The sequence below is a fragment of the Microtus pennsylvanicus genome, chromosome 4 (assembly GCF_037038515.1).
Source record: "Microtus pennsylvanicus isolate mMicPen1 chromosome 4, mMicPen1.hap1, whole genome shotgun sequence".
NCBI lineage: Eukaryota > Metazoa > Chordata > Mammalia > Rodentia > Cricetidae > Microtus > Microtus pennsylvanicus.
Genome location: NC_134582.1, coordinates 121,889,233 through 121,917,144, shown reverse-complemented (window position 1 = coordinate 121,917,144; position 27,912 = coordinate 121,889,233). Strand labels below are relative to the sequence as shown.

The 27,912-nt window shown below is 45.1% G+C and overlaps 1 protein-coding gene across 5 annotated transcripts; it reads left to right on the top strand.

Annotated features, from left to right (window-relative positions):
- Positions 1-20: 20 nt before the first annotated feature.
- Ankrd16 (ankyrin repeat domain 16) lies at positions 21-12,087 on the top strand. 5 transcript variants are annotated; one of them, XM_075970321.1, is made up of 7 exons: positions 21-1,235; positions 2,178-3,243; positions 4,328-4,370; positions 6,470-6,578; positions 7,134-7,295; positions 8,925-9,003; positions 9,875-12,085. In XM_075970321.1, exons 3-7 carry the CDS (start codon positions 4,330-4,332, stop codon positions 10,030-10,032), a joined length of 549 nt encoding a protein of 182 aa, XP_075826436.1. In that variant the 5' UTR covers positions 21-1,235; positions 2,178-3,243; positions 4,328-4,329; the 3' UTR covers positions 10,033-12,085. The 5 variants fall into 5 exon arrangements, with proteins under 5 accessions (XP_075826436.1, XP_075826432.1, XP_075826437.1 ...); XM_075970317.1 differs by having other exon boundaries at positions 76-1,235; positions 2,266-2,486; positions 9,875-12,087; XM_075970320.1 differs by having other exon boundaries at positions 1,106-1,235; positions 2,178-2,486.
- Positions 12,088-27,912: the final 15,825 nt, after the last annotated feature.

Sequence of the window (27,912 nt, the reverse complement as noted above, 5' to 3'; positions counted from 1 at the left end):
AAGGAACCGGGCCACGCCCCGTCGGTGCTTCCGCTGGCGCGGAGGAGGCGAAGGAAACTTTCCCAGAGTTCCTTCGAGCTCTCTGGATTCCCGCGGGGGCCGAGGCGACAGCAGCGGGGAGGGGGCTGGGGTCCGCTGCGGATTGGGTGAGGAGCGGGCGGAGCACGGGGGACACTGTTTCCACCTCCGAGAGGCCCCAGAAACCCTGCTGTTGGGAGCCTGGGCTGCCCGAGATCCCTGCTGTGCAGCCCAAAGATGAGGCTGTGCAGCCCGGCAGACATACCCACAACACACCTGAGCTGGGTAGGCAGTGTGCTCTCGGCACGCTCCGGTCCTGTTGCCTTTGCTTTTACCACCGGAGTAGCCCGAGACCCCGGCTGTGCAGCCCGGCAGACATCCCCGTAGGCTGTACGGTGTAGTGCCGTACGGTGCGAGATCAGGCTGCAAAGCCCTTCTGTTCCACTTCAGGGCTTCGTGGTACATCGGCACACTCCATTCTGTTAGGTCTTTCGCCCCCAATCACTCGTGTGCAAGGGACAGCTCTAAGATGTCAGATGCATGCCCTTACCCCAAGCTGCACGGGCTCCAGAAACCCAAGGACCCACCCTGACGAGTCTGCATGTTTGGAGCGCGGTTACCAGAAAGAGCTATGAACGTGCTTGTTGTCGGTCCGGTCTCCCGAGGAGACACCATTCCACGTTGGAAATTTTGTCTTCCAAACCAGGGCTGGAGTCATAAAAAAAAAAAAGAAGCTTGCTGACAGCATCCCGCTGGGGGGGCGGAGCGTCCGGGAGAACGGTCACGTGGAGGAAACGGAAGCCCTAGCCATCTCATCTTCGCTGAACCTGTCGTCGCACTGTGTCTGTGTTTTGGACTGGAGCACTATCTTCCCCCTACTTTTGTCACACCTGGTCCAGGGTGATGGCTCCGCCTCGGGATCCACGGCGCCTCTGCAGGCTGGTGCAAGAGGGCCAACTGCGCGCCCTGCAGGAAGAGCTGGAGGCGGCCGGAGGCTGCCAGGGGCCCGCTAGGGACACCCTTCTTCACTGTGCGGCCCGCCACGGGCGCCAGAACATTCTGGCTTATCTAGTGGAGGCTTGGAGTATGGACATCGAGGCTGCCAACCGAGACTACAAGCGGCCTCTACACGAAGCTGCCTCAATGGGCCACCGGAACTGCGTGCGCTACCTCCTGGACCGAGGGGCAGCTGTGGACTCCTTGAAGAAGGCGGACTGGTAGGTGCCCAGGGTTCAGAAAAGCTACATCGCCACTTCCCGAAGAATCGCAGATTTTTGTGCATTTCTCAGTGTGTCCACTTTTCCCAGCTTCTAATTCTCAGTCCTACCTTCCTCTCTCTGTAGGTTTGGCTCTTTCGTTAGAACAATTGTCCTAACTAATAGGACAAAAAGGACTCTTCCCGTTGAGAGAGTATAGAAACGTAATCAACTAGTTAACGGATGAATTGTATTACTCATGTGCCCAGGATGTGCTCTTCTGGAGACATCTTGCTAAATTACTTTTTCACAATTGCATTATTTTAATTGACATGCTGCAGTGGATAGCTTTCTGTTGCACGTGCATTGAATGTTGAGCTGTATGCAATTTCGTCACATCTAGCCTTGCAGAGCCACCACCATGGTGGTGATACTCTTCCACCACACAAATCAGTTTCATTTGTTGCTAGGTTGACATCTTTGTGTGTGTGTGTGTGTGTGTGTGCGTGCGTGCGTGCGTGCGTGCGTGCGTGCGTGCGCGCGCGCGCACTATGTCTGGTTCCTGGGAGCCTGTTAACTTTTTTAGGCTCCTAACTTAATGAAGCTCCTGCCTTCCAAGTTATTTCAAATCTGTCAAAGCATAGTGGGTGGGAAATATATCAGAGGTGGTGATGCCTCCTAGCGTGCACGAGCCCCTGAATTTGATCTCAGCACATCAAGGACAGGAAAGCACCATGTAATTAAAAGCACATCTCCGTCGATATTGTAAAATTGTTCCACTATATCTTAAGGGTTATCTGGGGTTTTTATCAGTTCTCGGCTTGGCTCACAGTTTTTGCCTCTCAGATAGCCTGCTCCAATAGAAACATGTGAGTCAGTTTCCCCTTGTTATGTCTCCACAGTCCTCAGAGAAGTCAGAGGTTGATGATCTAAGTTGTTTTCCTGCCCCTCCCGCACCCCCAGGTTTTCCATCTCAACCAAAGACGTACATTCCCTGAAGGCCTGGCTTCTTCCAAATGCCTCAGCTCCTTTCCATCCTGGTTGACCTTAGGACTCCTCTGATGATGGCTTGTACAAGGAAGAACCTTGAAGTGATCCAGGACCTTGTGGAACACGGTGCCAACCCACTCCTGAAGAACAAGGATGGTTGGAACAGTTTCCACATTGCCAGTCGAGAAGGCGACCCTGTGATCCTCCGGTACTTGCTCACGGTCTGCCCGGATGCTTGGAAAACAGAGAGCAAGATTAGAAGAACTCCTTTACATACTGCAGGTATAGCCTGCAATCGCTGCTTTCTGCACTTGGCTTCTCCCCAGCACTGCTTACACCTTGTAGTTCAAGTCATCTGCAAGGGGAATGGAGGATTTGGAAAACCAGAGAAGGCAAGGCATCAGAGCACCTTGGGATTCTCGGAAGACTATAAGTTTGTAAAGTGATGGAGCCCTGGGCTCTCGGGTCACTGTGTTAGTTCAGCTTTCCTATGTGTCTGTCTTACCCTTCCTGGTCAGTTAGATGGCAGGCTGGTTCTGTACCTTCCAAAGTCTGTGGCCCTGGATAAAGAACTTGGTCTGTGTTTGAGCAAATGTCCTTCTGAACTTTTCACAGTGGTGATGATACCATGCCGTAGAGTCTTGGCAAAAAGCAAAATTAGCGTGGAACATGTGGATAATGGGCTCAAAAGTCTAAAACAAGAAAGTTGGGAAATAAGCCTGGCAGCATGGTGCATGCCTCTCTAGTTCTAGCACTCAGGAGGTTGAGGTGTCAGAAGCCATTAAGTCTAAGGCCAGCTGAGCAATGTTGAGAGACCCTATCTCAAGTCCCCCAGTACCCCTCCCCCTAAGGCAGAAATTTGGAAAATAATTCTTAGTCTAAGAGGCAGTTCACTGAATTAACATACTGAGCTTGTACTATCTCTGAAGATCAATGCCTGAGATATGATCCAGTCCATACTGTCTGGGAACAAGCACCCAGTTGTTCTCTGGCCATAGCTGGCACTTACGGACCAAGGAATCCTTCCTGAAACTTTTGAGTAAGTAGGAAAAGTCCGCCTACTTCATAAAATACTTGGCTAGCTCCCATCATACACACTCCCCAGAATATCACCGGTCACCAATCTGTCACCCAAAATAAATGGAGACCAGGTAGAATCTTTTCTATTGGGAACAGGTATCTTCAGTCAGAGGAGTAAATTTCTAGATAATTTTCATAGATTACTATTAAATAGGTTACCTTCAAAATGTCTTTGCAGTTTTCTGGTGAGAGGCTACACCAGCCTTTGAAAATCACAGCACTAAAGTGAGGAGGTAGGCTTAAAACTGGAAGTTTGCCATGAAAGTGCTCTAAGGATGAAATGATCAAGTGCTTAAAGTGAAAACATCATTCTTTGCCATTTATTTGCTTGGGTTTTCTCGGGGGGAGGGGATAGAACAGTAATATTACCTATTTTAGGTTTTTCTTCTGTGAGAAGAGCAGGGCCGATGTGACTGAAGAGATGACTCAACAGCTAAGAACACTTGTTGGTCTTCTAAAGGACCCGGGTTCAGTTCCCAGCACCCACATGGTAGCTCACAACCATCTCTTCTCTAGATCCCTATTTTCAAGGGATCCATCACCAGAATGCAAACAAAACAGTTATACACAGAAAATAGAATAAATAAATCTAAAGCAAAAAAAAAATTTTTTTAGAGCCAGGAGAAAGATGTTTGTCCAATGAGTTACCTCCCCAGCTGGCTTAGTTACGGTTTCTACTGCTGTGAAGAGATACCATGACCATGCAACTCTTATAAAGGAAACACACTTAATTGAGGACTTACGGTTTCAGTGGTTAGTCCATTATCATCATGGCAAGACGTGGTGCTGGCTACATCTTGGTCAGAAGGCAGCAGGTCTGTGACACTGGGAGTAGTTTGAGCATAGAAGAACTCAAGCCCACCCTCACAGTGACACACTTACTCCAACAAGCTCACACCTCCTGATAGTGCCACTCCCTTTGGGCCATTTTCTTTCAAACCACCACACCAGCCAAGAAAGTTTCGCTACAAAGTTATACACTAAAGTTAGACAAAAAGTTATACAGTTAAAAGTTCTGATTGCCTCTGTTTTTTCCCCCGCAGCAATGCATGGCTGTTTCGAAGCAGTACAGGAGCTTCTTGATAGGTAAGAACAAGAACAACATGGTAAATTGGCGGAAAGTATTTCTTAGTTACAGAGAGCTCAGTGTCCACAAACAACAGGGCCATGTACCAATGGGCATTGCAAGGAATTCAGGGTTCCTATAGGAGTGTGAGAGGAAGACCCTGTGTAAATTAGGAAAGACTGAAGAAATAAATGTCTCAGCACCAGCACAGCCAAAGCTGTGAGTAGGGGCAAGGGAGTTTTTTGCACCAAGAAAAAGAATAGCACATTTGGGAAACAGGAAGTAGTTTGGGCTATGCTAAAGTCTAAACAGTAGAGAGTATGGATGCTGTAGACCATTGCGTTCATTTTATGTATCTGAATGTTTAACTTGTGTGCATGTCTGTATACTATATGCATGCCTGGTGCCTGTGGTGGCCAGAAGAGGATGTCAGAGGAAATCAAACCCAGATCCCCTGGGAGAGCAACAAGTCCTTACCACTGCTGAACTACTTCTCCAGGCTCCTTGTTGAAGGGTTTTTAAGCCAAGGGTCATAAGAAATCATCAAGGTTGCAGCATCACCTGACTACAAAATGTAAATGAGCCTGGGATGAGAGCAGGTTTCTGTGAAATGGTCTCTTCGGTTGATGAAGTGAAATGGGAGATACCAGTGATGGTATCTGGGCTGAAAAGATGAGTGTAGAGAGTGTGGTGGTTTGACTATGAATGCTCCCATATATTGAAATGCTTAGTTACCAGGGAGAGAGGATTATAAGGATTCGGAGGTGTGACCTTGTTGGAGGAAGTGTGTCACTGAGAGTGGGCTTTGAGATTTCAAAATCCTATGCCAGGCCTAGGCTCTCTCTGCCTAGGGACCAGGGTGTAACTCTTAGCTACTGTTCCAGTGCTTGCCTGAATCCCACCATACTCCCTATCGTGATGATGATGAGCTGAACCTCTGAAAGTGTTCAGGCCCTCAATTAAATCTTTCTTTCATAAAGAGTTGTCTTTACAGCAGTAGAACAGTGACTAGGGCGAGAAGAAAGAAGTGGGTTGAGGGGTATCTTCAAAAAGTTGAATTAATAGGAATAGGCAGATAATTTGATGAAAAGGATCTGAGAGAGTCTGGAGATGTAGCTCAGTGGGAAAATGCTTGCCTAGCATATTCAAGGCCTTGGGTTTCATCTCCAGCACCACAGAAAATAAAGAAGGGGCAAGGGAACAAGACTTTCACAGTGTGGCACCTGCTGAGACATTGGACACTGGAAGAGGAGCAGGGTTGGGGCTGGAAGCATAAAAAATTTCACTTTGGAACAAGTGGAGTAGTTGCATCTCTGTAGAGATCAAAGCAGAGTTCAAGTGAGTAGAGACAAGATGGGCCAGAAAGAGGTGTGAAGCTTGGCAACATATGAATGGTGACGTGATGTAGACATGGAAAGATCATAGGTGAAAAAGAGCCGTGAACCCTGGATCCTAAAAGCACATGTCAAGCACTTGGAACCACAGATGGGACATATTTGCTTTTCTGCAAATTTATAAAATACTCTTCACTGAAGAAAACACTTTTCAGTAACCTTTGTGTGTTAGGTCTGGGTAATGAAATAAACATAGCTCTTCTCTAGTGGCCTTCATAGGCTAATGAAGAAGACACTGTATTAATAATGCCATTCAAGATGGCTGATGACTAGTTGCCATGGAGAATGGGTGCAGGGGAAGGTGAGGTGAGGATCATGATAAGAAGAGCATTAGAAGCTGCATCAGTTGACCTGTGCATAGGGTGAAAGCAGCGACGGAGAGGAGCATATAGATGTTTTAAGTAGCCTGGCTGCAGAATTATATATAGGTAATTGGTCAGGGAGAAAAGAGGAAGATAGTAAGGGTGACTACAAAGCGTCCAAGCTTCGCGAAGCTGAAGAAATGAAGGCTCCAGCTGTCCTAATAGAGAAGGTTAAAAGGTTAATAGAGAAGGTCCTGAAGATGCGGGACTCAGTTCAGGTGCTGTGGTGGTCATGGGAAAGATAGCTCCAGATGGTCACAGATCATCTGTAAGGCACACAGCCTGCATGCAGGCCACCCTGTCACCTTTTTAGGTTGGAAATGGTGAATATTCACGTTTGTGTCATTTTGGATTTGACTCTAGGTGTGACTATGCGCCAGACTGTAGAGACAACTGTGGCGTCACACCCTTCATGGATGCAATTCAATGTGGCCATGTTCATATAGCCATGCTGCTCCTTGAAAAACACAAGGTATGAAGTGCTTCTGCTTATTCCTTTAGTTCTTCCTTAGAAATGTTAGATCTGGGGATTAACAGTACATCATTATTCAGTCGCTGCCTTCACATCCTGCCTCCTGTGTTTCTCCATCTTTGACCCCTGTAAACATACATGCATAAGTGTTCCCATCTCTAAAATTGTGACAAAATGTGATTTCTTCAGAAGGTTCCTACATGAATTTAGTGATCCTAGGGTTGGAGCTCAAAGTAAAGTGCTTGGGTAGCATGCTCAGAACCTTGGAGTTGAGCTAGGGATGATCCAATAATCCAACATACACAGAGCAGTTAGAAAATTAAGGATTCAGTTCTTATTGTCACTTTAACTGTAATAACAACAAACCATCCTGACAGAGCTTAAGACACACTAGACAGAGCATTGACTCAGCTACATTTTAGTTCAAGCACTTTGAGAACGGAAGAAATTATGTGCTCTGCCCAGAAGAGCACAGACAGCTGCACCAAAACATCTGTAGGCCCGTGAACCCAGCTTCCTCCGCTTTTTGCTTTGCCCATCTTTCCTGTCTACTAGGCTTGCCCTTCAGCTGAAGATAGCCTGGGGGCCCAGGCTCTACACCGAGCAGCAGTCACTGGGCAGGATGAAGCCGTTCGGTTCCTGGTGTCTGGACTTGGCATTGATGTAGATGTGAGAGCCAAGTCCACCCAGCTCACAGCACTTCTTTATGCAGCCAAGGTCAGTTGCTTCTCCTGACAGCATTTCTTCCTTCTGCTTGGTTTGCTCCAATGACAGACAGCTCTGCAGTCTTGGCATCTTCGGCTCCATCTGTATTCTATATTCTTGAGATATTTGTGATTCTGAATTTCCTTAAATTTCCTTAAATAGAAACATGACATTTTTGGTTTCTAGGCAAAAATGGAGAGAGGAGTATTTTTAATTCTATATAATACTTGGGTTTTATGTACCCCTTCCCACCCTTATTTTCAGGAATGTTATTTAAACCCGTGAAGATGCTGAAGGGTGATGGAGGCCTTTTCAGTCGTCTCTTAAGTGTTTAAAAGCAAACTGTGGAACTCACTTTAGTATAGTAATGTTAATTTTTTTACATTGTAAATAAATAAATAAATAAGGGGCTGGAGAGATAGCTCAATGTTATGTGTGCTGGCTGCTCTTGCCGAATTCCCAAGCACCCACATATGGCAGAGCTCACAGTTGTTTGTAACTCCAGCTCCAAGGGATCTGACTGACTTCCCCTTCTGGCCTCAGCAGGCACCTGCATATATGTGTTAACACACACACATGAAAATAAAATGATTTACTAAAAAATAACAAATAAACAAAGAATCATTATATGAAATTTGTAGTTCTTATATTGAAATGAGAATTTAAAATCTCTTTAACTAACACAAAGAAATTGCATCTACTGGTCTCTCCAATGTATAAAACATTAAAGATGTCCATAAATATTTCACTAAGGAAAAAGCTATTTTCAGAGCCTTGCTTATTATATATTGTTTAGAAGCTACGTGCCTTTATTTGGTTTTCTAGAAGCAAGAGTACATGTTTTCTGACCAATGATGCCCACCACACTCCCCCAGAATACAAGGAATATAGATTCACAAATGGACTGAGGGCCTAGTCCACAAATATTTCCCCCATAAAAAGACTGAATCTGAAATCTTTGTTTTTTTAATTTTATGTATTTTTATTTCATGTGCATTGGTGTTTTGCCTACATGTATGTCTGTATGTAGGAGGCTGTCAGATCCCCTGGAACTAGTCACAGACAGCTGTGAGCTGCCATGTGGGTACTGGGGATTGAACCTGGGTCCCCTAGGAAGAGCAGCCAGTGCTCTTAACCACTGAGCCATTCTTACAATTCCCAGCAAACAAAGAGTTTGTATGCTTGGGAAATTTGGGGATTTTTAAGATCTATATAAACCACAAGGTTTTGTACTGCTGAACTTGATGGAACCCTAATCATATTATCCATCCTGATAACTGAATGTTACAAATATTTAACAATTTGTGTGAGAATCATGGCTGATATAAATCATCTTTAAAACAGGAGGTTTCCGTATTTGCAGTTGGCTGCATCAAGAGACTGGGGTTTTGTTTTTTTTTTTGTAATATTTATTTATTATGTATACCATATTCTGTCTGTATGTCGGCCAGAAGAGGGCACTAGACCTCATTACAGATAGTTGTGAGCCACCATGTGGTTGCCGGGAATTGAACTCAGGACCTTTGGAAGAGCAGGCAATGCTCTTAACCACTGAGCCATCTCTCCAGCCCTCTAGAGACTGTTTTTAAAGGGTTGTTTTTGCCCTCATCACAGCAGTAATGAGTTCATTTCCACACTCAGGAGGGACAGACAAGCACCGTTCAAACACTGTTATCCCTGGGTGCCAACATCAACTCTAAAGATGAAAGAAATCGCTCAGGTACGGAATCCTAGTGACTCGGGTACTTTTTAGTTGAAAGCATTGATGTAGGTTGAACCCCTCAGTGGTGGGCTCTTGCCTAATGTGCACGCTGCCCTACATCCAGTCCCTAGCCCTGAAAACCAAACACTCTTCCTTAAAATAGCTTTTCCTTTGTAAAAGCTATTGGAGCTATTGATACTGACATCACGGTTTTTGGTTTAGCTTTTTTGTTGTTATTAAAATTTTACATATATATTATGTGTATTGGTGTTTTGCCTTTACATGTGTAAGCACCATGTGCATGCCTGGTGCCTATGGAGGTTGGATCCCCTTGAACTAGATTTACAGAGACTATGAGCCACCTTGTGGATGCTGGGAATTGGACCTGGGTCCTCTGGAAGAACAGCCAGTGCTCTTAACTGCTCAGCCCTACCTCCAGCCCCTTATTTGTAGACCTGGCTGTCCTTAGACTCACAGAGATCCACGTCCCTCTGCTTGTCGAATGCTGGAATTAAAGGTGTATGCCACCATACCTTGCAGGTTTATCTTCTTTAGAAATATTTTCATCCCAGTCAGGTTTAAATTGTGATCCACTATAGGCCATCATGGGTAGGTTACGAAAGTGTACAATCTGTATAAGTGGGTAGCGGACAAGATGGCTCGGTGGGTGAGAGCTCTTGTAGCCAAGCCTGGCCATCTGTGTTTTATCCCCCAGGATCCATCTAGTGAAAGAGAGCCAGCTTCTGCATGGTGTCCTCTGACCTCCCTCTACACATGCACTGTGACAGTGAGCGCACACACACAGTCACACTCTCTGCATAACTGAATAATCCAGTGGGTTCTGAATGCAGTACATGTTCTCACATGGACCGATGTTGTCTCCCTTTAGCCCTGCATCTGGCCTGTGCAGGTCAGCACGTGGCTTGCACCAAGTTCCTGCTGCAGTCGGGACTAAAGGATTCTGCAGACTTAACAGGCACCCTGGCCCAGCAGCTCACAGAGAGTAGAGATATACTTCGGGACTTTGACCACACTGTGAAGTCATAGGATGTTTGAAGAAGGAGGCTATAAAGTTCATGGGAACTGACATCCTGCGTTTTCAGTTAGACCAGTGAGTGAGTTATTTCTCAGCCAGTGTTTTCTTCTCCTTCTGCCCTCCCGTCATTTTCCTCTGCTGGAAGACTTGCCACATGACCAAGACTCTGGATTCCTGGCATGTTGTATGATCTTGAAGACAGCCATTTATTTTTTCTTTTTTAAACCATACTGGGGGTTGAAATCAGAGCCTTGCAAATGCTGACTAAGCCAGTGCTCTGCCTCTGAGCTCGAGGGTCAGCCCATATTTTGGTTTTTCTACCTTTCAAGTAGAATGAGATTAAATATTGAGTCCTGGGAATCCCTGGGAAGTACATAATGTGGATGAATGTAATATATATGTATGAAAATATAATAAAACTTGAAATATGAATTGCTGTTTACTCAAGCTGTAAAACATAATTGGCCTATTTAATTTTTTTCCTTCACGGGTTTTATGTGGTCATTTGGTTTCATAGCCAGGGATGGTGTGCATACTTCACCCACAACGTCTACAGGGAATTGACAGACACCTTTTTATATTCTCATTACTGCTGGTTGGGCTAACTTTGTTGTGTTTTTTTTTTTAATGCCTGTGGATATTTTGCCTGCATGTATTTCTGTGTGCCACATACATGCCTGATGCCTTTCGAAGCCAAAAGAGGCTGTCAGATCCCCTAGAAATGGAGTTACAGCTAGTTGTAGATGTTGGGAATCATGCTTCGAGCCTGGGGAAACAGCCAGCACTGAGCTGAACCATCTCTCCAGCCCCAGCTGTAAGATTTTAATCTTCAAGGGTTTCTGTTTCAGTCACGAGCAAGATGTAATCCTCACTAGTTTAGCAGGTACTGTTACACACCTACCTCACTCCAGAATTGTGCTTGCCTTGGCAAATAGCAAAGACTTCCAGCTCCTCTTGATTATTCTCTTATGGAGTTCATACATCCCTGCTTCAAACCACCAAATAAATGTCCCTGTAAAAATACACAGTCCTGTCTTGTAATCTCTCCACCATACACTACACATCACATATGCTCATCTGAGATGGGATTGCCACGCTCCCTTGTGTCAGCGATCCCTTTGTTTCAGTACCCTTTGGGCCTGAAGATGACCGTGGTGATATTCCATGCACGCATGTTGGGGCAGAAGATCCGCCTTAGCACACACACAAAACATTCTGTTCTTTCACGTTCATAATCTCTCCCCCCTCTCTCCACTCTTTCCCTCCTCGGATTTGTAACTTTTCTAAGCTCTCAGTGCGGAGATCGGAGACCTGAGCTGTAATACCTGGTATCTCTTGTTTGCTGTTCTGAACACACAATTCTCGCGTGTCACGTTGCTTCTGCCCTTCCTGATACTAGATTCCATAAACCTTGACAACTACAGCCACTGCTAAAGTGACCCAGCAGCCAGAGATGACCGACAGTGATTATCACAACATTAATTGTAGCAAAGAAAGCTGTAATAATATGTGATAACAATACACTTTCGCTGTAATACTCTATTAGAGATGGCTAATAGCAATGCAAATGACAGTAATTATTCCCTCCTAATTATAGTTGCTTTCTTTATTTCCTTTGGGTCTCTCCCTAAGAGTTACCTTCTCAGGCTTCCCAACCTAAAATTATTCCTTTCTTCAGCACTTAATACTTCCTTCTCTGTGATGGTTAGCTCTGTGATTGTCTGCTTAGGTGTTAACAGAGCCTAGAGTCACCTTTAAAGGGAGTCTGGATGATTGATTGTTCTCATTGGGTTGGCAGGGGGTATGTCAGTAAGAAATTGTCTTAAAATTAAGTTAATTGATACGGGAGAAGCCAGTCCACTGTGGGCAGCACCATTCCCTTTAGAGGGGGTGGTGTCCTAAACTGTAATGAGAGGGGAGAATTGAATGGAGCATAAACAAGCCATTAAGTGGGCACGATAGTTCTTTCTCTCTGCTTTTAATTCTGGGTATGAGCTGATAGCTGTTTGAAGTTCCTCCCTTGATTGTAACCGGGACTTTGTAAGCAGAAATAAACTTTTCTCCTGAGTTGTTTTTTGTCAGAGTTTTTAATCATAGCAACAAAATAAAACTGGAAAGAACCCCCTACCTTTTTTCTTTTTAATGTTTACTGCTAGCAAATACATCGTTACATTTGAGTAACTTTTTTCATTGCCTCTGTCCTCCATTGATGTTTAACGAGCCTGGGTTGGGACTGAGGCCCAGAGCAGCCCTGGTGCAGAGTGAGTCTCTTATAGTGCGTTAGTGAATGCGTAGTAGTAGTGACTTGTATTTATGGTGCTTACTGTATGCTAGCTGTTGCGCCAAACAGCTCGCCTGGGTTGGCTAGTTTTGTTCTCTGGCTTTTATACTTTATGGATTTTTATTACTCCGTCTCAAGCAGCCTTTTTTACACACACTCCCTTGGAGAGTCTACATTTGGAACCTGCCCCAAATTCCAACTTCATTGCTGCTCCTCTGTGCAGAGTGTGAAATCATCAGGGATTTCCCAACTGCCAGGTTAAGTAATCCTTTGTTAAAGACAGGGTCTCACTATGTAGTGTAGCTCTGGCTGTCCAGGCACTCACTCTGTAGACCAAGCTGGTGCCGACTCAGATTCTCCTGCTGCCTCCTAGGTGTGGGATTAAAGTTGTGCAGTGCCGGCCACTACCACCTGGCTATGTATTCTCCCCTGTTTTCTGGACTCTTGTACCTATGATCACTTCCAGTTTGTTCTTTTTCTTCTCTTTTCTCTCCCCCAGTCCCCTTTTCTTTCTTTCTTTTTTTCTTCCTTCCTTCCTTCCTTCCTTCTTCTTTTTTTCTTTCTTCAAAGACAGGATCTCAGTGTGTGGCCTTGAATCTGTGATCTTCCTGCTTTCGCCTTCGCCTTTGTAGTGTCAGGATTGAAGGAATGGGCTACCATGCCTTGCTTCTGAGGTTTCCTTTGTTCAGGCTTGTAGGCAGAGACTGCTCATTTGTTCCTGGCTGTTGAGACCCGAAATAATCTCACAGAAACGATATTAATTGCAACACTGCTTGGCCAATGGTTGTGGCATGTTCCTAGCTAACTCTTACATCTTGAATTAACCCATTTTACCACCAGGCTCATGGTTTACCGGTAAGGTTCCCAGGCATCTGTCTCCTTGATTCCGCCTTCTTTCTCCCAGTATTTAGTTTAGTTTTCCCGCCTAGCTCTATTCTGCCCTGCCATAGGCCAAAGCAACTTTATTTCTTAATCAATAAAAGCAACACATATACAGGACTTCCCACATCATAGACGGTTCTCTGCCTCCTTTCTGCACTTCTCTTTTAGGTCTGCCCGTTGAATACCAGTGTACCTAGTTTCACTCCCAGTCACTCCTCTTTATTCCTCACTGGCTACTGAATTAATCGCCTTTGATTCTCTGGCTTTACCTACAGTGGCAGCCACCCACTCTGTCCAACCTTATTTTCAACTGCCCGCTGGACAGATTTTGCATGGCTTTATGAAGGCTGTCTTACAAACTATTCCACACTTCTCCATACCCTGCTCACCTCCGTCTTATTCTTGCTGCCTAGTTGAGGGCTTCTCAACACACCAGGCCAGTCACGCTGGAAACCTGAGGTCACTTGTAAGTAACTCCCTCCTGGAGAAGCCCTGATGTGCTCCAGCTGTTAGATAGCGCTGTCTCCTCAGGCTCTCATGGATACACTCCTCTGACAGCACATCTCATGTATGTGCTCACGTGTGCAGCAGCCTTGCAATCACTACTCCTACTTCTACCTGCGTTCCCAAGTCTGCCCTTCATGTAGCTGCCAGAGAGCTCTCCCTGGTTCAGATAAGGACACTGATTGCCAGTGGCAGCTCCTTGTCCTCCCAGAGACTAGAGGCTTTGTTAAGAGGTCCCTTCTTGCAGCATGTGACTGTTACTATTGATTGTCACCTTGCAAGGATCTCGAATCACCTGAGACACACCTCTGGGCACGTCTGTGAGGGAATTTCTAGATTCCGTTCATTGAGGTAGGCGAGCTCAATAGCTGGACTGAGGAGAAGGAGAAAGTGAGAAATGGGCTGAGCAGCAGCATTGTCTCCCTGCTTTGACCGAGGGTGGAGTATGACTAAACTAATTGCCTCCAGTTCCTACCGCCGTGCTCTTCCTGCCTTGATGGCCCGTGCCCTCGAACTGAAAGCCTAAATAAGCCTTGCCCTCCTTAGCTCTATTTCATCAGGCATTTTGTTACAGCAACAAGATGACACCAAACCCAGAGAAACCAGACGACACTGAGGACCCTCAGAGAGACATACATGGATCTAATCTACATGGGAAGTAGAAAAAGACAAGATCTCCTGAGTAAATTGGGAGCATGGGGACCATGGGAGAAGGTTGAAGAAGAGGGGAGAGTTAGGGAGGGGAGCAGAGAAAAATGTGGAGCTCAATAAAAAATCAATAAGAAAAAATACACTGATGACACAAGGTCTTATTACAGAGCTGAGGCTATGATGTGTAGCCCAGGCTGGCCTCAAGTTTGTGATCCTCCGCTTCACCCTCTTGAGTGCTGGCATTACAGTCAGAGCCACTTTGCCTAGCTGACTAGGGCTTCTGACCCTTCCCTTAAGACCTGTTCCCACAAGGGCTGTCTGGGTCTGGAGAGTAAACTCTCTTTGTGTTAAGCGCATCTTAATTAAGCTCAATCAAGATAGAGCTGTCAGGGAGGGAATGGATTAAAAACTGCTAGATTTAAAATATGACTTCCGTACAAAAGGAATTCTCTGAGACAGTAGTTACAGAACAGAATGAAAACAGACCTCGAGACAGGAAAGGTATTTTCATTTCTTAAGCCAGAAATGAAAAGCTTGCAAAGAGAGAGGCGGCTAGTGAAAGGAAGAGGAAGAGAGCGGAGGCTGCTTTTAATCTACCCTGAACTGTTCCTGTTCACCAGCAGGTGGCGGGCCAGAAAAATGCCTTTTATTCTCGCAGACCTCAAGACACAGAAAAGGATGAAGGAGGAAACCAAAATCATCAGTAATTCCCTGCTCGGTTATAGTTCCTCTTTTCTTAAATACTCTTTTCATTTGTTGTTACGGTGTATGGAGTGCACATCCAGGCACGCATGAGCAGCGGGCAAAGAACAGCTCTGAGGAATAGCGTTTTCTCCTTCGGTGGTGGGATGCAGGGATCTGACTCAGTTCCTCAGGCTTCTAGGGTGTGTAGCTTGCTTTCCTGACACTGTGAGAAATACCAAAGCCAGAGCTCAAGGCAGGAGCTTGACGCGGAAACCACGGTGCTTCGCTACTTGTCTTGCTCCGAGGTGCACATGCAGCTACATCCTGGGCCCACCCTCCTCAGGATGGCATCACCCACAGTGGGCTGGACCCTCTTACGTCAATTAGCAGTCAATTAGCGATCAGTAAAATGTTCCTACATCTATGACCACAGGTCCATCGGATCTGACCAATTCTTCAGTTGAGGTCGCTTTTGTTCCCAGGCGACTCTAGGTTTGTATCAAGTTGACAGCTGAAGCTAACTGTCACATGCGAAGAGCTTATACCACTGAGGCACCTCACAGGCACAGTAGCTCACTCTTCTCTTTTTTTCTTTTTGTATTTATTTTTTATTTGTTTGTTTTTCAGGACAGAGTTTCTCTGTGTAACAGCCCTGACTGTCCTGGAACTCACTTTGTAAACCAGGCTGTCCTCGAACTCACAGAGATCCACTTGCCTCTGCTTCCCGAGTACTAGGATTAAAGGCGTGCACCACCACTGCATGGCTTATTCTTCTCTTTCTGTCAATGTGAGTGTGGTTGAGACAATGCAGTATATGTATTTTGCCCCTAACTTTATACTAAGAAGATTGCATACTCTGCTTTTAAGTCTGTCAAGTACTTCATCTTGGTATTGTCTGTATTATTTTATATAAACTTTCATTTGTTTGTTTTGCTGCATTCAGGGTCAAACTCAGGGCCTTGGACATACTAGACCACCACTTTGTCACTGAGATACATCCTGAGTGTTGGTAAAGACAGGATAATCAATAAACTTGTCAGATTCCAGTGAAGAAATGAATTGGAGACTAGAAAAAGTCTGCTAGATTTGTTCACCAGCAGGGTAGAGACTGGGTGAATGACTGAAAAACAATGAAGTCACACAGGGCTTAAGCACACCCAAACTTCTTTGGATATGGTGAGCGCTAAGGAAAAAAAGAAATGGGGAGATAACTCAGGGGGTAGGAACACTGGATGCTGTTCCAGAGGAACCTAGTTCGATTCCAAACACCCACGTGGTGGTTCACAACCGTCTGTAACTCCGGTTCTAGGAGATCTGATTCCCTCTCTGGCCTCTGCTGGCCTCAGGCACACATATGATGATGCACAGTCATACGTACAGGCAAAGCATTTATACACATAACATTTTTTTAAGTTTTAAAAATACTGAGCAAGAATCTAAGTTACTGTTAAGAGTATTTGTCTATCCCAGGTGATACCCTGGGTTTGCTCTTCACGCTGCAAACAAGTAAATAATGAAATAGTTGAATTAGACACCAAACAAGTTTTTTTGAAGAGCACAGTGTGTTTATCAACTGAGGAAAACAGGAACAATGAGAGAATTAAGCTGATGGGAGCAAAGACCTTAGCAAGTCAGGAGAAACAGGGTCAGGGAAGCTCAGTGTGTCTGTCAAACGTGGAAGTATTTTCTGCTTGGAGGCATTGAAAAGGAAAGGAATGCCGGGAGAAAAGGAGAAAGTGTAAAGCAGAATGGGTAACCGTAGCTTGTTGCTATGTCGGTGTCTTAGGAGATGGGAGGCAGGTGGGTAGGGGTGGAGGTTGGGGCAACTAGTGATGCTTATGTCACATCTTCTACAATGCTGAGGAAGGTGACTTTACATCCCATAGTCTGTATACTTTGAAAAGTTGCTTTCAGCCAGGCCTGGGAACACAGGTGACTGAGGCAGAAGGATTCCAAGTTCAAAGCTTGTCAGGGTCACCGAGTCAGCATTCAAGGCCTTGAGGATACAGGATACAGTGTGTACCCAGTCAGCCTGGGTAACTTAGATTCCATGTGCTGGTTAGCCTGACAAGCAACTTGACAGGATTTAGACTTCCGTGGTCATCATCTATGAAGGTGTTGGCAGGCAGGTTCAGCTAAGGAGGGAAAACCCTCCAAGAATGTGGGCGGCACCACCTTATGGGCAGGGGTCCTGAACTGAAGAAAAAGGAGACAGCTAGGTGAGCATCTTCATCCCTGGAAGCAGATGCAGTGTAATCAGTCTGCATCCTGGTCTGGTCAGCACACCTCTCCAGCGACCATACCTTCTGCATGGCTATGACTCCTAAAATGTGAGCCCAAGTAGACCCTTCTTTAAGTATTGTCCAGTAATTTTCACAGCAATGAGAAGAATAACTAATACATCCTATCTCATTTTTTCTTTTCTTCTTTTTTTGATTTTTGCTTGTTGTTGTTGTTCTTTTTTATTTTTCAAGAAAGGGTTTATCTGTGTAGTCCTGGCCTATCTCAATTTTTTCAAATAATGAAAGGCCAATAAAATAAAATAAAATAAAATAAAAAAATGGTGTGCTAATGCTGGGCGGTGGTGGCACAAGCTTTTAGCCCCAGCACTCAGGAGGCAGGCAGATCTCTGAGTTCAAAGCCAGCCTAGTCTAGCTCAAATTCCAGAACAGCCAGGGATACACAGAGAAATTCTGTCTCAAGGGAAAAAAAAGAATAGAGCTGAGGACAGAGTGCTTGCTTATGGTGTAGAGGACATAGACTCCATTTCCACCTTCCAACTCCCAAAACAACATTGCTTTCATAACCCAGAAACAGGTCTGAGGTCAAGATCCAAGTGTAAACGGTGATGTGACTTTTTACGCAAAGAAAACAAGGTAAAGGTGAGAGGACTGGCCTCCTGCTGCAGCAGGGACAGCAAGTAAGGATTGAATGGTGTATTGCCTGTCACTCAGCAATTACAGGCTCCTAATTCCTCTCTCCAGACCTGAGAAAGGTAATTGACTTAATAACAGGGCTGCCCCTAGGCATTCCTGAGAAAAACAGAGGGGAGTAATTACTCTTATCAGTTCCCAGCTTCTGTCTGCAGGTTCTCCCACAGCCTGGGAATCACAGCAGGCATCTTGACAGCAATGCTTGCTGGGAGTCTCCTCCCTCTGCTCTGTAAGAGGTATTGAAACAATGTTTCAAAAAATAGCAATGGTAATTCAGTTTCACACAGAGTTTTTACTGTTTCAGAGATTTTTTTCCCCCTGAGAGTTTCGCAACTAAACCACCAGTCTGAGCTCTGGATTTAAACCACAGCCTCTTCACTTGCTGTGTGACCTTGAAAGAGACACGCCACCTCTAAGCCTCGGCTTCCTTGAGAACAATTGGTCTCAGCACTCAGGAGGGGCTTTATTTCTGAGTTAGCCTGAGCTACATAACAAGACCCCACAAACTGCATACATACAAACATGCCTGCCATAAGGACTGAAGGGGATCATCAGAGTTCACTTAAGCAACAAGATCTGAACACTTTATTTATTTATTCGGATGGGGGGGGCAGGTGTCTTTCTACAAAGTCTAGAGCTCACTATATAGACCTGCTGGCCTTGAACTCACAGTGATCATCTTCCTGGGATTAAAGACGTGGACCTCCACACTTGGCCACTTTAGTCTGTGCCAGGCACACTCAGTACTACACAACCTAGAAAAGCATTTCTGGTTGAAGGGTTTTTCTTGCCCCGATGGAGATCAAACGTTGGAAGGCAAGATCTCTACCAGTGAGCTGCGAACCCCTCCCACAGAGTGCGTGCGTGCGTGCGTGCGTGCGTGCGTGTGTGCGTGCGTGTGTGTGTGTGTGTGTGTGTGTGTGTGTGTGTGTGTGTGTGTGTAAGTGGAGGTGCAAGTGAAAGTGCGTATGTGCTGTGGTGGAAATCAAAAGTTGTCTTGTAGGGAAGTCTGTTTTTCCTTCCATCATGTAGGACCCAGAGACTGAACTCAGGCTGTCAAGCTTACCCAGTGAAACATCCGTTGTTGCAGGGGGAAGCCGCTTGTTCATCCTGGCCGCCCGACTAGCTTAGCCCTGAAATAATCACACAGAAACCATATTAATTAAATCACTGCTTGGCCCATTAGCTCTAACTTCTTATTGGCTAACTCTTACGTCTTAGTTTAACCCATTTCTAGTAATCTGTGTATTGCCACGTAGCAGTGGCTTACCGGGTAAAATTCCCAGAGTCTGTCTCTGGCGGCTCCATGGCATTCCTCTCTCACTCAGCCCTCCTTTCTCTCAGCATTCAGTCCAGTCCCTCTGCCTACCTAAGTTCTGCCCTATCAACAGACCAAAGCAGTGTCTTTATTCATTAATGTTAATCACAGGACACAGAGGGGACTCCCACATCACTTCCCTTTTTCTGTTTAAATAAAAAAGAAGGTTTTAAATTTAACATAGTAAAATTACATATAACAAAACAGATATCAAGCAAGAATTACAGTTACAATATTTTTATTTATCTTTTATCATAACTAAGGAAAACTATAACTATCTATTCTTCAACTCCATCAAAGACTCCAGAAGGATATAATATTACCTAAGTAAACAGGAAGTGCATTGTAAGCAACTTCCAAAACACGGCCCCCCTCCTGTTACACACTGTGTGGCCTTCAAGCTTCTGGGATCAGCCTGACACCTTTTCCCCAGAGCCAGGGTTACAGGAGTTTATCACCTTGTCCTTGTGTCCTTGTTTAACACCTTGTGTTTTGGGACTTCAAACTGAGGTTACAATGCCCTTCCCCCATGAACATTCTTTTTTTTTTTTAATATAGACTCTCATAGATTCTCCCAGATGGGCCATAAACATGGTGATCCTAACTGTCTCAGCTATCCCAATAGCTAGGAATATAGGCCTATGCAGTAGGCCTGGATCTTGATAAACATTTTAGACTCACTGTAGTGGGGGAGACAGCTTGTTAACCAAAAATTTATGAAATCCGGAGTATATGAGATGGCTGAAGTCCTAGGAAGAATTTAAAATAGTGAGGGGGACCCGAAGGGTAAATTTGTCAGCAGACAGAGGCAGCAATGCCAGCCTAGGTCCCGAGGAGGCTGTGGTTTTGCTGCGTTAGAGGACAGGGCAGGAAGCCAGTGTGGCAGAAATGAGTAAGAAGGCAAAGAGAAGTAGCAGATGAGGTCAGAGCTAGTCACAGAGGTCCCTGGGGACCATCTTCTCTAGCGAGATGGAGGAAGCCTGGGGGTTCTTTCTGAGCAGAAGACTGATTCAGTCTGACCTGATTTTTAGCAGGGTGGTCTGAGCATTGGGAGGAAGGCCATGCAATAACTCTTGAGAGACAGGATAGTAGTGTGGACCCTGGTGACTGGTGGAGGATCAGTTTTCTGAGATGCTTTAAACTGACAGTTGAATGTGGGAAGCGGGAATAGAAAGTTTCTCCCAATCACTGAGTCAGGGAAGACTGGCGTGCAGGGTGGTGAGTTTGGACATGTATCTAATGTTCAGTGCCCCATGTATGTCCAAGTGGAGGAGTCAAACAGGCAGCTAGAGAGAAGGGGAACCCTGGGATGACCTGGTGGAAGGGCAGCACACAGGTGGCATGGAATGATGCCATCACTTAAAGAGAAGCAGCCCCAGAACTGAGCCCTGGGTACCACAGGACACAGGCTGGAAAATTAGCAAGAACTACCAGAGACCTAGCAGCAGGGAGTCAGCAGGCAACTAGAAGCTGGAACTGGCCTTATTCTAAGTATAAGAAGTGTCCAGTGAGACCGGTGCTATGCAGATCAGTGAGTGGGCTAAGGCCCACTGATCTCCCAGCACTCAGACTTGGTGGGAAGGGGGAATCCCCACGGGGTGCTTCGGTGAAATGATGAGCAAAGATTGTGATTGGGACAGATTCAGGGAAGAATGGTAGGCTGGGCAGATGACTTAGGATAGGGATCTGAGAAAGCCCTGAAACAGGCTGTTGACATTGGGCACAGCCATGCCAAGGATTCCATGGCCTTAGAACCATAGAAAAATGGCAAGACACCCACCCACCCACAAGAGTGAATCTCAAGGAACTGGCAAAGCCTTCAGGGTAAGGGTGAGTATGGATGTTGATAGAAAATGTCCACCATAGCTTTCTCTCCCAAGATGTTTACAGTTTCCCTACAGAGACTGTCCCTACTGAGATGAGTCAAGCCTGTCCCCTTGATCCAGCTGTGCACCATAAACCAGCACTACCTCCTTGTTCAGCTGTATGCAATAAATAACCCTGCCTCTCAGTTCAACTCTGTACGATAAACAGCCTGCATTTCCAAGGTGCTGAGGTTTCCACATCTGAGAACCCGGGCCACCAGACCCCATATTTTCTGGCCCTGTGTTGTACTCCAGTCTGGTTCAAGTCCTTGGAGCTGTGCTAGATGGGGATGTCCAGGAAGTAAGAATGTTTGTTCTGAAAGCAAGACCTGAGTTCAAATCTCCAGCACCTACATAATATCCAAACATGCAGTGGGAGGGGGGGGGAGTTAGGCAGATCCCAGGAACTGACTAGCAGAAATGGTGGGCTTCAGGTTCAGTGAGAGACCACTGGCTGCTCTTCCAGAGATTCTAGTTCAATTCCCAGCACCTACACGACAGCTCACAAATGTCTGTAACTCCAGTTCCAGGAGAGCTAATAGCCTCATACAGACATACATGCAGGTAAACACCAATGCACATAAAAATAAATAAATAAATCATTTAAAAAACACAATCACACTCACAGGCATGAACACTTGCCTGTGTGCGCATACATACAAACACACCCATGCGTGCACACACACACACACAAATGGATAGAAGCTCTGGAGCCAATAAATAAATAAATAAACAACTCTGCAGGCATATTTTTCTTAATAGAGAAACTTACATTCACAGTTTGAATGACGAGAAAAAGGATCCACCAAAGTGTAAATGTGTTGAAAAATAAGAGATAACCATTGTGGTGGGGTGAGATCCCCAAGGAGAACAGCATCTGCATGCATAAAGCACCTGGACTTGTTAAATATAGATTCTAATTTGAGGGCCCTAATTTCCAACAAGTTCCCAAGAGATGCCACCACACTTGTGGACATTTCCATAGACTATGCTTGGAGTAGCTTGCTGATACAGAAGGAAAATTAACGCCAGCATCAACAAATCCTGCCCAGCAATAAGAGGGGGAAACAGCAGAGCCTGGGGAGGTGCACTGGAAGAAAGAGGAGGGGTCTTCTGGTTGCTTCTTTTTTTCTCAGTGACAAACAGACTGAAGATCCCATGTGGACAAAAGGGGGAAAGATGTGTTAGAGCAGAAGCATGACCAGAGGCTTGCAGACTCACACTGGAGGCCTATCAGGCCTGGAAGGAGTCTATAACTTGTATTTCTTTTTCTATTTGTTTATTTCATTTATCTAGGTGTGTGTGTGTGTGTGTGTGTGTGTGTGTGTGTGTGTGTGTGTAGGTGCAAATGCATATGGATGTCCACAGAAGCCAGCAAAGAGGATAAGATTCCCTGGAGCTGGAGATACAAGCAATTGTGAGTCACCCAGTGCTGGAGCTGGGAACTAAACTCAGGGCCCTCTGGAATAGCGGCAAATGCTTTTCACCACTGAGTCTTCTCTCCAGCCCCTTTCTTCTTTTTCAACAACTTTACTGAGCAAGCCTGATAAACCAAAAACCACACACACCTGCTGACATGAATGTTCCCAGCAGGTAGCCCACATTTTCAAAACCAATGGGACTCTATATCTCAAGGACTGTCTGAAGTTCACTATCCTGAGTTCTCCCCCATGGGATTCTCCAGTTCTGCCTTCCAAATATGGAAGAACATGAGGCCCCCACACCTACCTGGCAATTATCAAGGTACTTGGGATCCAAACGATTTTCACACTTGCTTGGCAAGTACTTCAGCCATTGAGCCAGCCCCTCATGTTTAACTCAGTAGGGTTCGTGGACTCAGACATACCACGATTGATCTGAACTGTTGCCATTTGTAAACACCAAGAATGCCTGTGGGGTTCTTAGAGATATAATGAACACATCTTTGTGTGGGCTGAACAACTGGAAGATAGTCCCTGGAAGCAGACCAGAGCTGTTTCTAAGGATCAGCTACTGTTACATTTTAGTTTGCAGAAACAACACACATTCCAGCCATTAGCAGAGGGAGCTTTGTTGCAGGCCCTAAATGGGACGCATAGTCACTGAGAGGGCTTAGGAGCAGATCTAGATTGAATTTTGAGAGACTCCAAAAGTCATATTGCAGGTCTCAGGAAGAACTGTTGCCTTTTCAATCAGGAAAACCCTTCCTCAGCTGGGGAGCTGGCTGCCTTGACTCCTGACTCCAGAAGGATGTTTTCTGTGCTCCAGTAGGAAAAATGGAGTAATCAGGAAATCTCCATGGAAGAAGCAGTTACTTTCATGACAGTATTTGCTAGTCAAAGCTCAGAAACATGGCTTCCTTGTCTGTCTTCTAAAGCTCAGTGTCCTTCACAGTGTTCTGGCATCTGTAGTATGTTATACAGTGTTCTGGCATCTGTAGTATGTTATACAGTGTCCTGGCATCTGTAGTATGTTATACAGTGTCCTGGCATCTGTAGTATATTATACAGTGTTCTGGCATCTGTAGTATGTTATACAGTGTCCTGGCATCTGTAGTATGTTATACAGTGTCCTGGCATCTGTAGTATGTTATACAGTGTCCTGGCATCTGTAGTATGTTATACAGTGTCCTGGCATCTGTAGTCTGTTACACAAACAGGAGATTGGAATGGACTGCCTCACACATCCGCCACACTGTGTGAGTGTTCCAGTGTCCCTTCCTAAACCTACGGTGTGTAACAGTGATTCAAACACTTTTTCTTTTCTGATGTTTGTGTAAATTCCATTGGCCAAAGAAAACCATGGGCCATGTCCATGATCAGTATAGGAGACACATCCCAATCAAAAAACAAACAAATCAAAAACAACCAACAAACAAAAGGAATAGAAATAATTCTTTAAAAAATTCTTAGAAGAGCATCAAACTTTATGCCTATAATTTTAGTACTAAGGAGGAAGAGGCAGGAGGATTACTGTAAATCCAAGGTTATACTACTAGTCTTTATCATGAATTCCAGGTCAACAACATACCTATAATATCAGCATTTGGGAGGCAGAGGCAGGAGGATGGCCACAAGTCTGAGGCCAACCTAGGCTATAGGGTCACCCAGACCCTTTCTCAAGCAAAACAAAGCAAGGGGCTGAAGAGATATAGTTAAGAGCACTGGGGCTTGGTTCTCAGCACCTACATGGTAGCACACATGTCTGTAACTACAGTTCCAGGTGATCCCACATGCTCTTCTGACCGCCACAGGTATCAGCCACATAGTTGGCACATGCAGGTAAAATACTCATACACGTAAATAAATAAGACAACAGCTCAAATGGACAACAGACATATACAGACTCTAATAAAAATCTTGGAATGGGAGAGCACATTAGATAACAACATTACTTAGGTAACACATCTCTATTCTGACTACAGTGAGTGGTGCCAAATCGGTGTTAGGCCTGGGTATGCATCCTCTTCATTTTTGCTAGTTTTCCTGAAGACATATCAACCAGGATGTAAGTAAATATAAAAATCATAGGAGCAAATTCCACTAATGGGTCTTCTGGCCTGTGTAGACAAATCTTCATTGTTAACTTGATGGCTTTAGAGTCATCTAGTAAATGAGTGTAGCGTTCTTCTGGTGGTCTGTGAGAATTTTTCCAAAGAAGATCAACTGGGGAAATGGGGAGAGCTACCCTGAATGTGGGGGATACCATCCCAGGAGACAGGGCTCAGACGGAATTAGAAAGGAAAAGGAAAAAGCCAGTCAGGTGTTGGCGTTCCCTGATCTTCTCTTAGGTGAACAACTTCTCTTTGCACAGTTGCCAATGCCATTGTGTTGTGCACAAGAACATGGGGCCAAGTGATGGGGGGGGGCTGAGCCTCCTGGAACCAAGAGCCAAATAAGTGATTCCTCCCCAGTGTTGTTTGTGTGGACCGTGTGGTCAGAGCGACAGCGGAGCAATCAGTACACTGCCTTTGGGGTACAGACCTCTGCATCTGGTTGATCTGCATCCTTTCTTCCAATGCAGACAAAGGCAATTCAGTGTTAAAAAGAAGTAAGAATTGCTCAGAGGTCTCCAGGTAAAGAAAATCCTGCTCTAGAAAGCAAAGAAAACTGATCAGCCACACCAAACATGAAAATTCCATTTCTCAAAACCCCCAACCTCCTTGACCTTATGTACACAGCAGTAGGCCCACAGAGGCACACAGGGTGAGGAGAGCTCACTAGAAGTATGCCATGTAGTATTCCCTCTTATCTTCTGCATACCCTCCACACCTCCTCCGTGGCTGACAGTAGCTGTACATTCCTTTGTTATTACTAAGCCCAGAAGCAGTAGTGACCAAAGCTCATTTTCTCTCCCATCAAAAAGCCAACAAGACCAACCAGGAATTAGCTTAGCAGATGTTGGTGTGTGAACCAGGTTCCTTCTACTGGTGGTTCTGCCTGCCTGAGTATGCTCCTCCCTTCTGTAGTCCCCAGGATTGTCCCCAGCCAGAAGAAGGGGATAAGAGCAAAAGGAGGCCATGTACCCCTCTGTACATCCGTAATTTCCAATCATCACTTTCTGCTGGCCGAAGATATGTCAGTAGAAGAGAACTGGAATTTGGCCATAATGGTAGTCTCTGGGAAAAAGCCTTTGTCAGAGCTGCCTTAATCAGGATTATTTGGGTGAAATTATCTTTGCCTCCCTTCTTTCCCTCATAACACTTCCTAACCTCTACTTTTAAAGCTCAGGAGAGCAGGGAACCATCCATTTGTTTATAGACTTGTAAGGAATATCATTCTCAGAAGGCAGTATTAGGAGCTGAGAAAGATACTGTGGATCCATAAGATCATGCCAACCGGGGGCTGGAGAGATGGCTTAGTGGTTAAGAGCACCAACTGCTGCTCTTCCAGAGGACCGGGTTCTGTTGCCAGCAGCCATATGGCAGCTAACAGCTGTCTCTGACTCCACAAACAGATAGACATGCAGGGAAAATACCAATGCAAATAAAATAAAATTATTTTTAAAAAGTCATGCCAACCCTCACCCCACTGCCATCCAAAAATGGGGACATTATACTTCCTGTCTCTGTTTCCTGGTTAACAACAGGCTAACAATGGGGCTTCCTTCCTCAACTCATTATAAAGATTAGCTGAGCTAACACGTGTGGTGCTGGGATATAGCAACAGCCCAACACACATGCCTGTTGCCCACAATGGATCCCAGAAACAGCAGTTGACTGACTCAGTGGATAAGTTTCCAAAGGCAAAACCATAGTGATTAACAGCAGCCCCAAATCAAGAGGATGGGTTCAACTACGGGGAGTAGCTTTGAAGATACTATTTGTACCTAGTGTTTCTAGTTTGGCTTTTTTCTTTCCACTCCAGGGATATCTCATTAGCTTACTTCCTTTATGCTTCTTGTCTTTTCTTTTGGGTATGTGTGGTGTCAGGATCAAATATTGTATCTTGTACTTGTTAGACAAACTCTCTCTCATTGAGCTATATCACCAACCTCTCCATCTTCTCGAAAAGTAAATGATTTCATTTTCAAATTCGTGCTAAGGTGTTAAGGCACAAAAATAAAATTAGTGAACAAATATCAAATTATTTTTTCTAAAAAATGAATAACTCTCTCAGGAGAAAAGGCATATATAATTAAAAAATATAAGAAAATACTTTTTCAAAAATTTATTCTAGGGCTAGAGAGATGGCTCAGTGGTTGAGAGCACTTGCTGCTCTTACAGAAAACCAGAGTTCAGTTCACAGCACTCACATAGCATCATCATGCAACCACCTATAACTCCTGTTCTAAAAGATCTGATGCCCTCTTCTGGCATGCACAGGTACTGCACACACACAGAGTATATATACTAACAAGTAGACATACATAAATTTAGAAATAAATAAAAATTTTAAAGTATTCTATCCTGTCCTTCTCTGGTATCTTTATAGTCAAGATGTTCTCTGTCCCTCTGCTGGCTACATCTTGTCAATCCCATGCAACATCTCTGATAGGTTCAAGTCCTCTGCCACCATGCTAGTCCCAGGTACTATCCTTGTTCCAGTCACAGCGGCTGCATAGAAAATCAACCCCTAAATCTGACAGCATGGAGCAGCTGTTTATCGTGGTCTTGGATGCTATGGATAAGGAATTCAAACAAAAGACAAGGATAGCTTGTCTCTGCTCCCTGGTGATGGGGCCTTAACTGGATCTGAAAGCCGATGTCACACAGGCACCTGGCAGGTGACACTGGCAATTGTTTGGCAGCTTCAGTTCCCTTTCTAGTGAACAGCTTCCTGGAATATCTTCACAGTGTGAGCTGCAGAAGAGGGAAATGCCACAATGTCTTTCATAACCTAGCTTTGACAGTCATGCAATAACACTTCCTCACATTCCACTTGTCAAGGCCATTGAGGGTTTCACCCAAGTTCAAGGAGAGGGAAACAGACTCTGCCCCTTGATGGGAAGAGGTGTTGTTCTGGCACAGGTGTCTTCCAGACTGCCTTGCAACTTCTGCTTTTGTACTTCCCTCCATGCCGTTCTCAAAGCAGCCTGGGAAACTTTATTTCATAAGTTTGTAAGGTGTGTGTGTGCGCGCGTGCATGCGTGTGTGTGTGCGTGTACATCTTCATTTGTGAGTGCTGGCATGCATATGGAGATCAGAGAACAACTTTGCTGTTGGTCCTTGCCTTCCATCTTGTTTGAGACAGGGCTGTTGCTCACTTCTGGGTACCTGAGGCTGGCTGGCTCTCTAGCCTGCAGAGATGCTGCTGTTTCCCATTCCCACCTCATTGTAGGAGATGTTGCTGTTT

Excerpts from the sequence above, each read along its gene's own strand:
- Ankrd16 (XM_075970317.1), top strand. The coding sequence starts at position 922 with ATGGCTCCGCCTCGGGATCCACGGCGCCTCTGCAGGCTGGTGCAAGAG. Across the intron at positions 4,371-6,469 it reads GTACAGGAGCTTCTTGATAG|GTGTGACTATGCGCCAGACT; the intron begins GTAAGAACAAGA and ends ATTTGACTCTAG. Across the intron at positions 7,296-8,924 it reads CACTTCTTTATGCAGCCAAG|GAGGGACAGACAAGCACCGT; the intron begins GTCAGTTGCTTC and ends TTCCACACTCAG.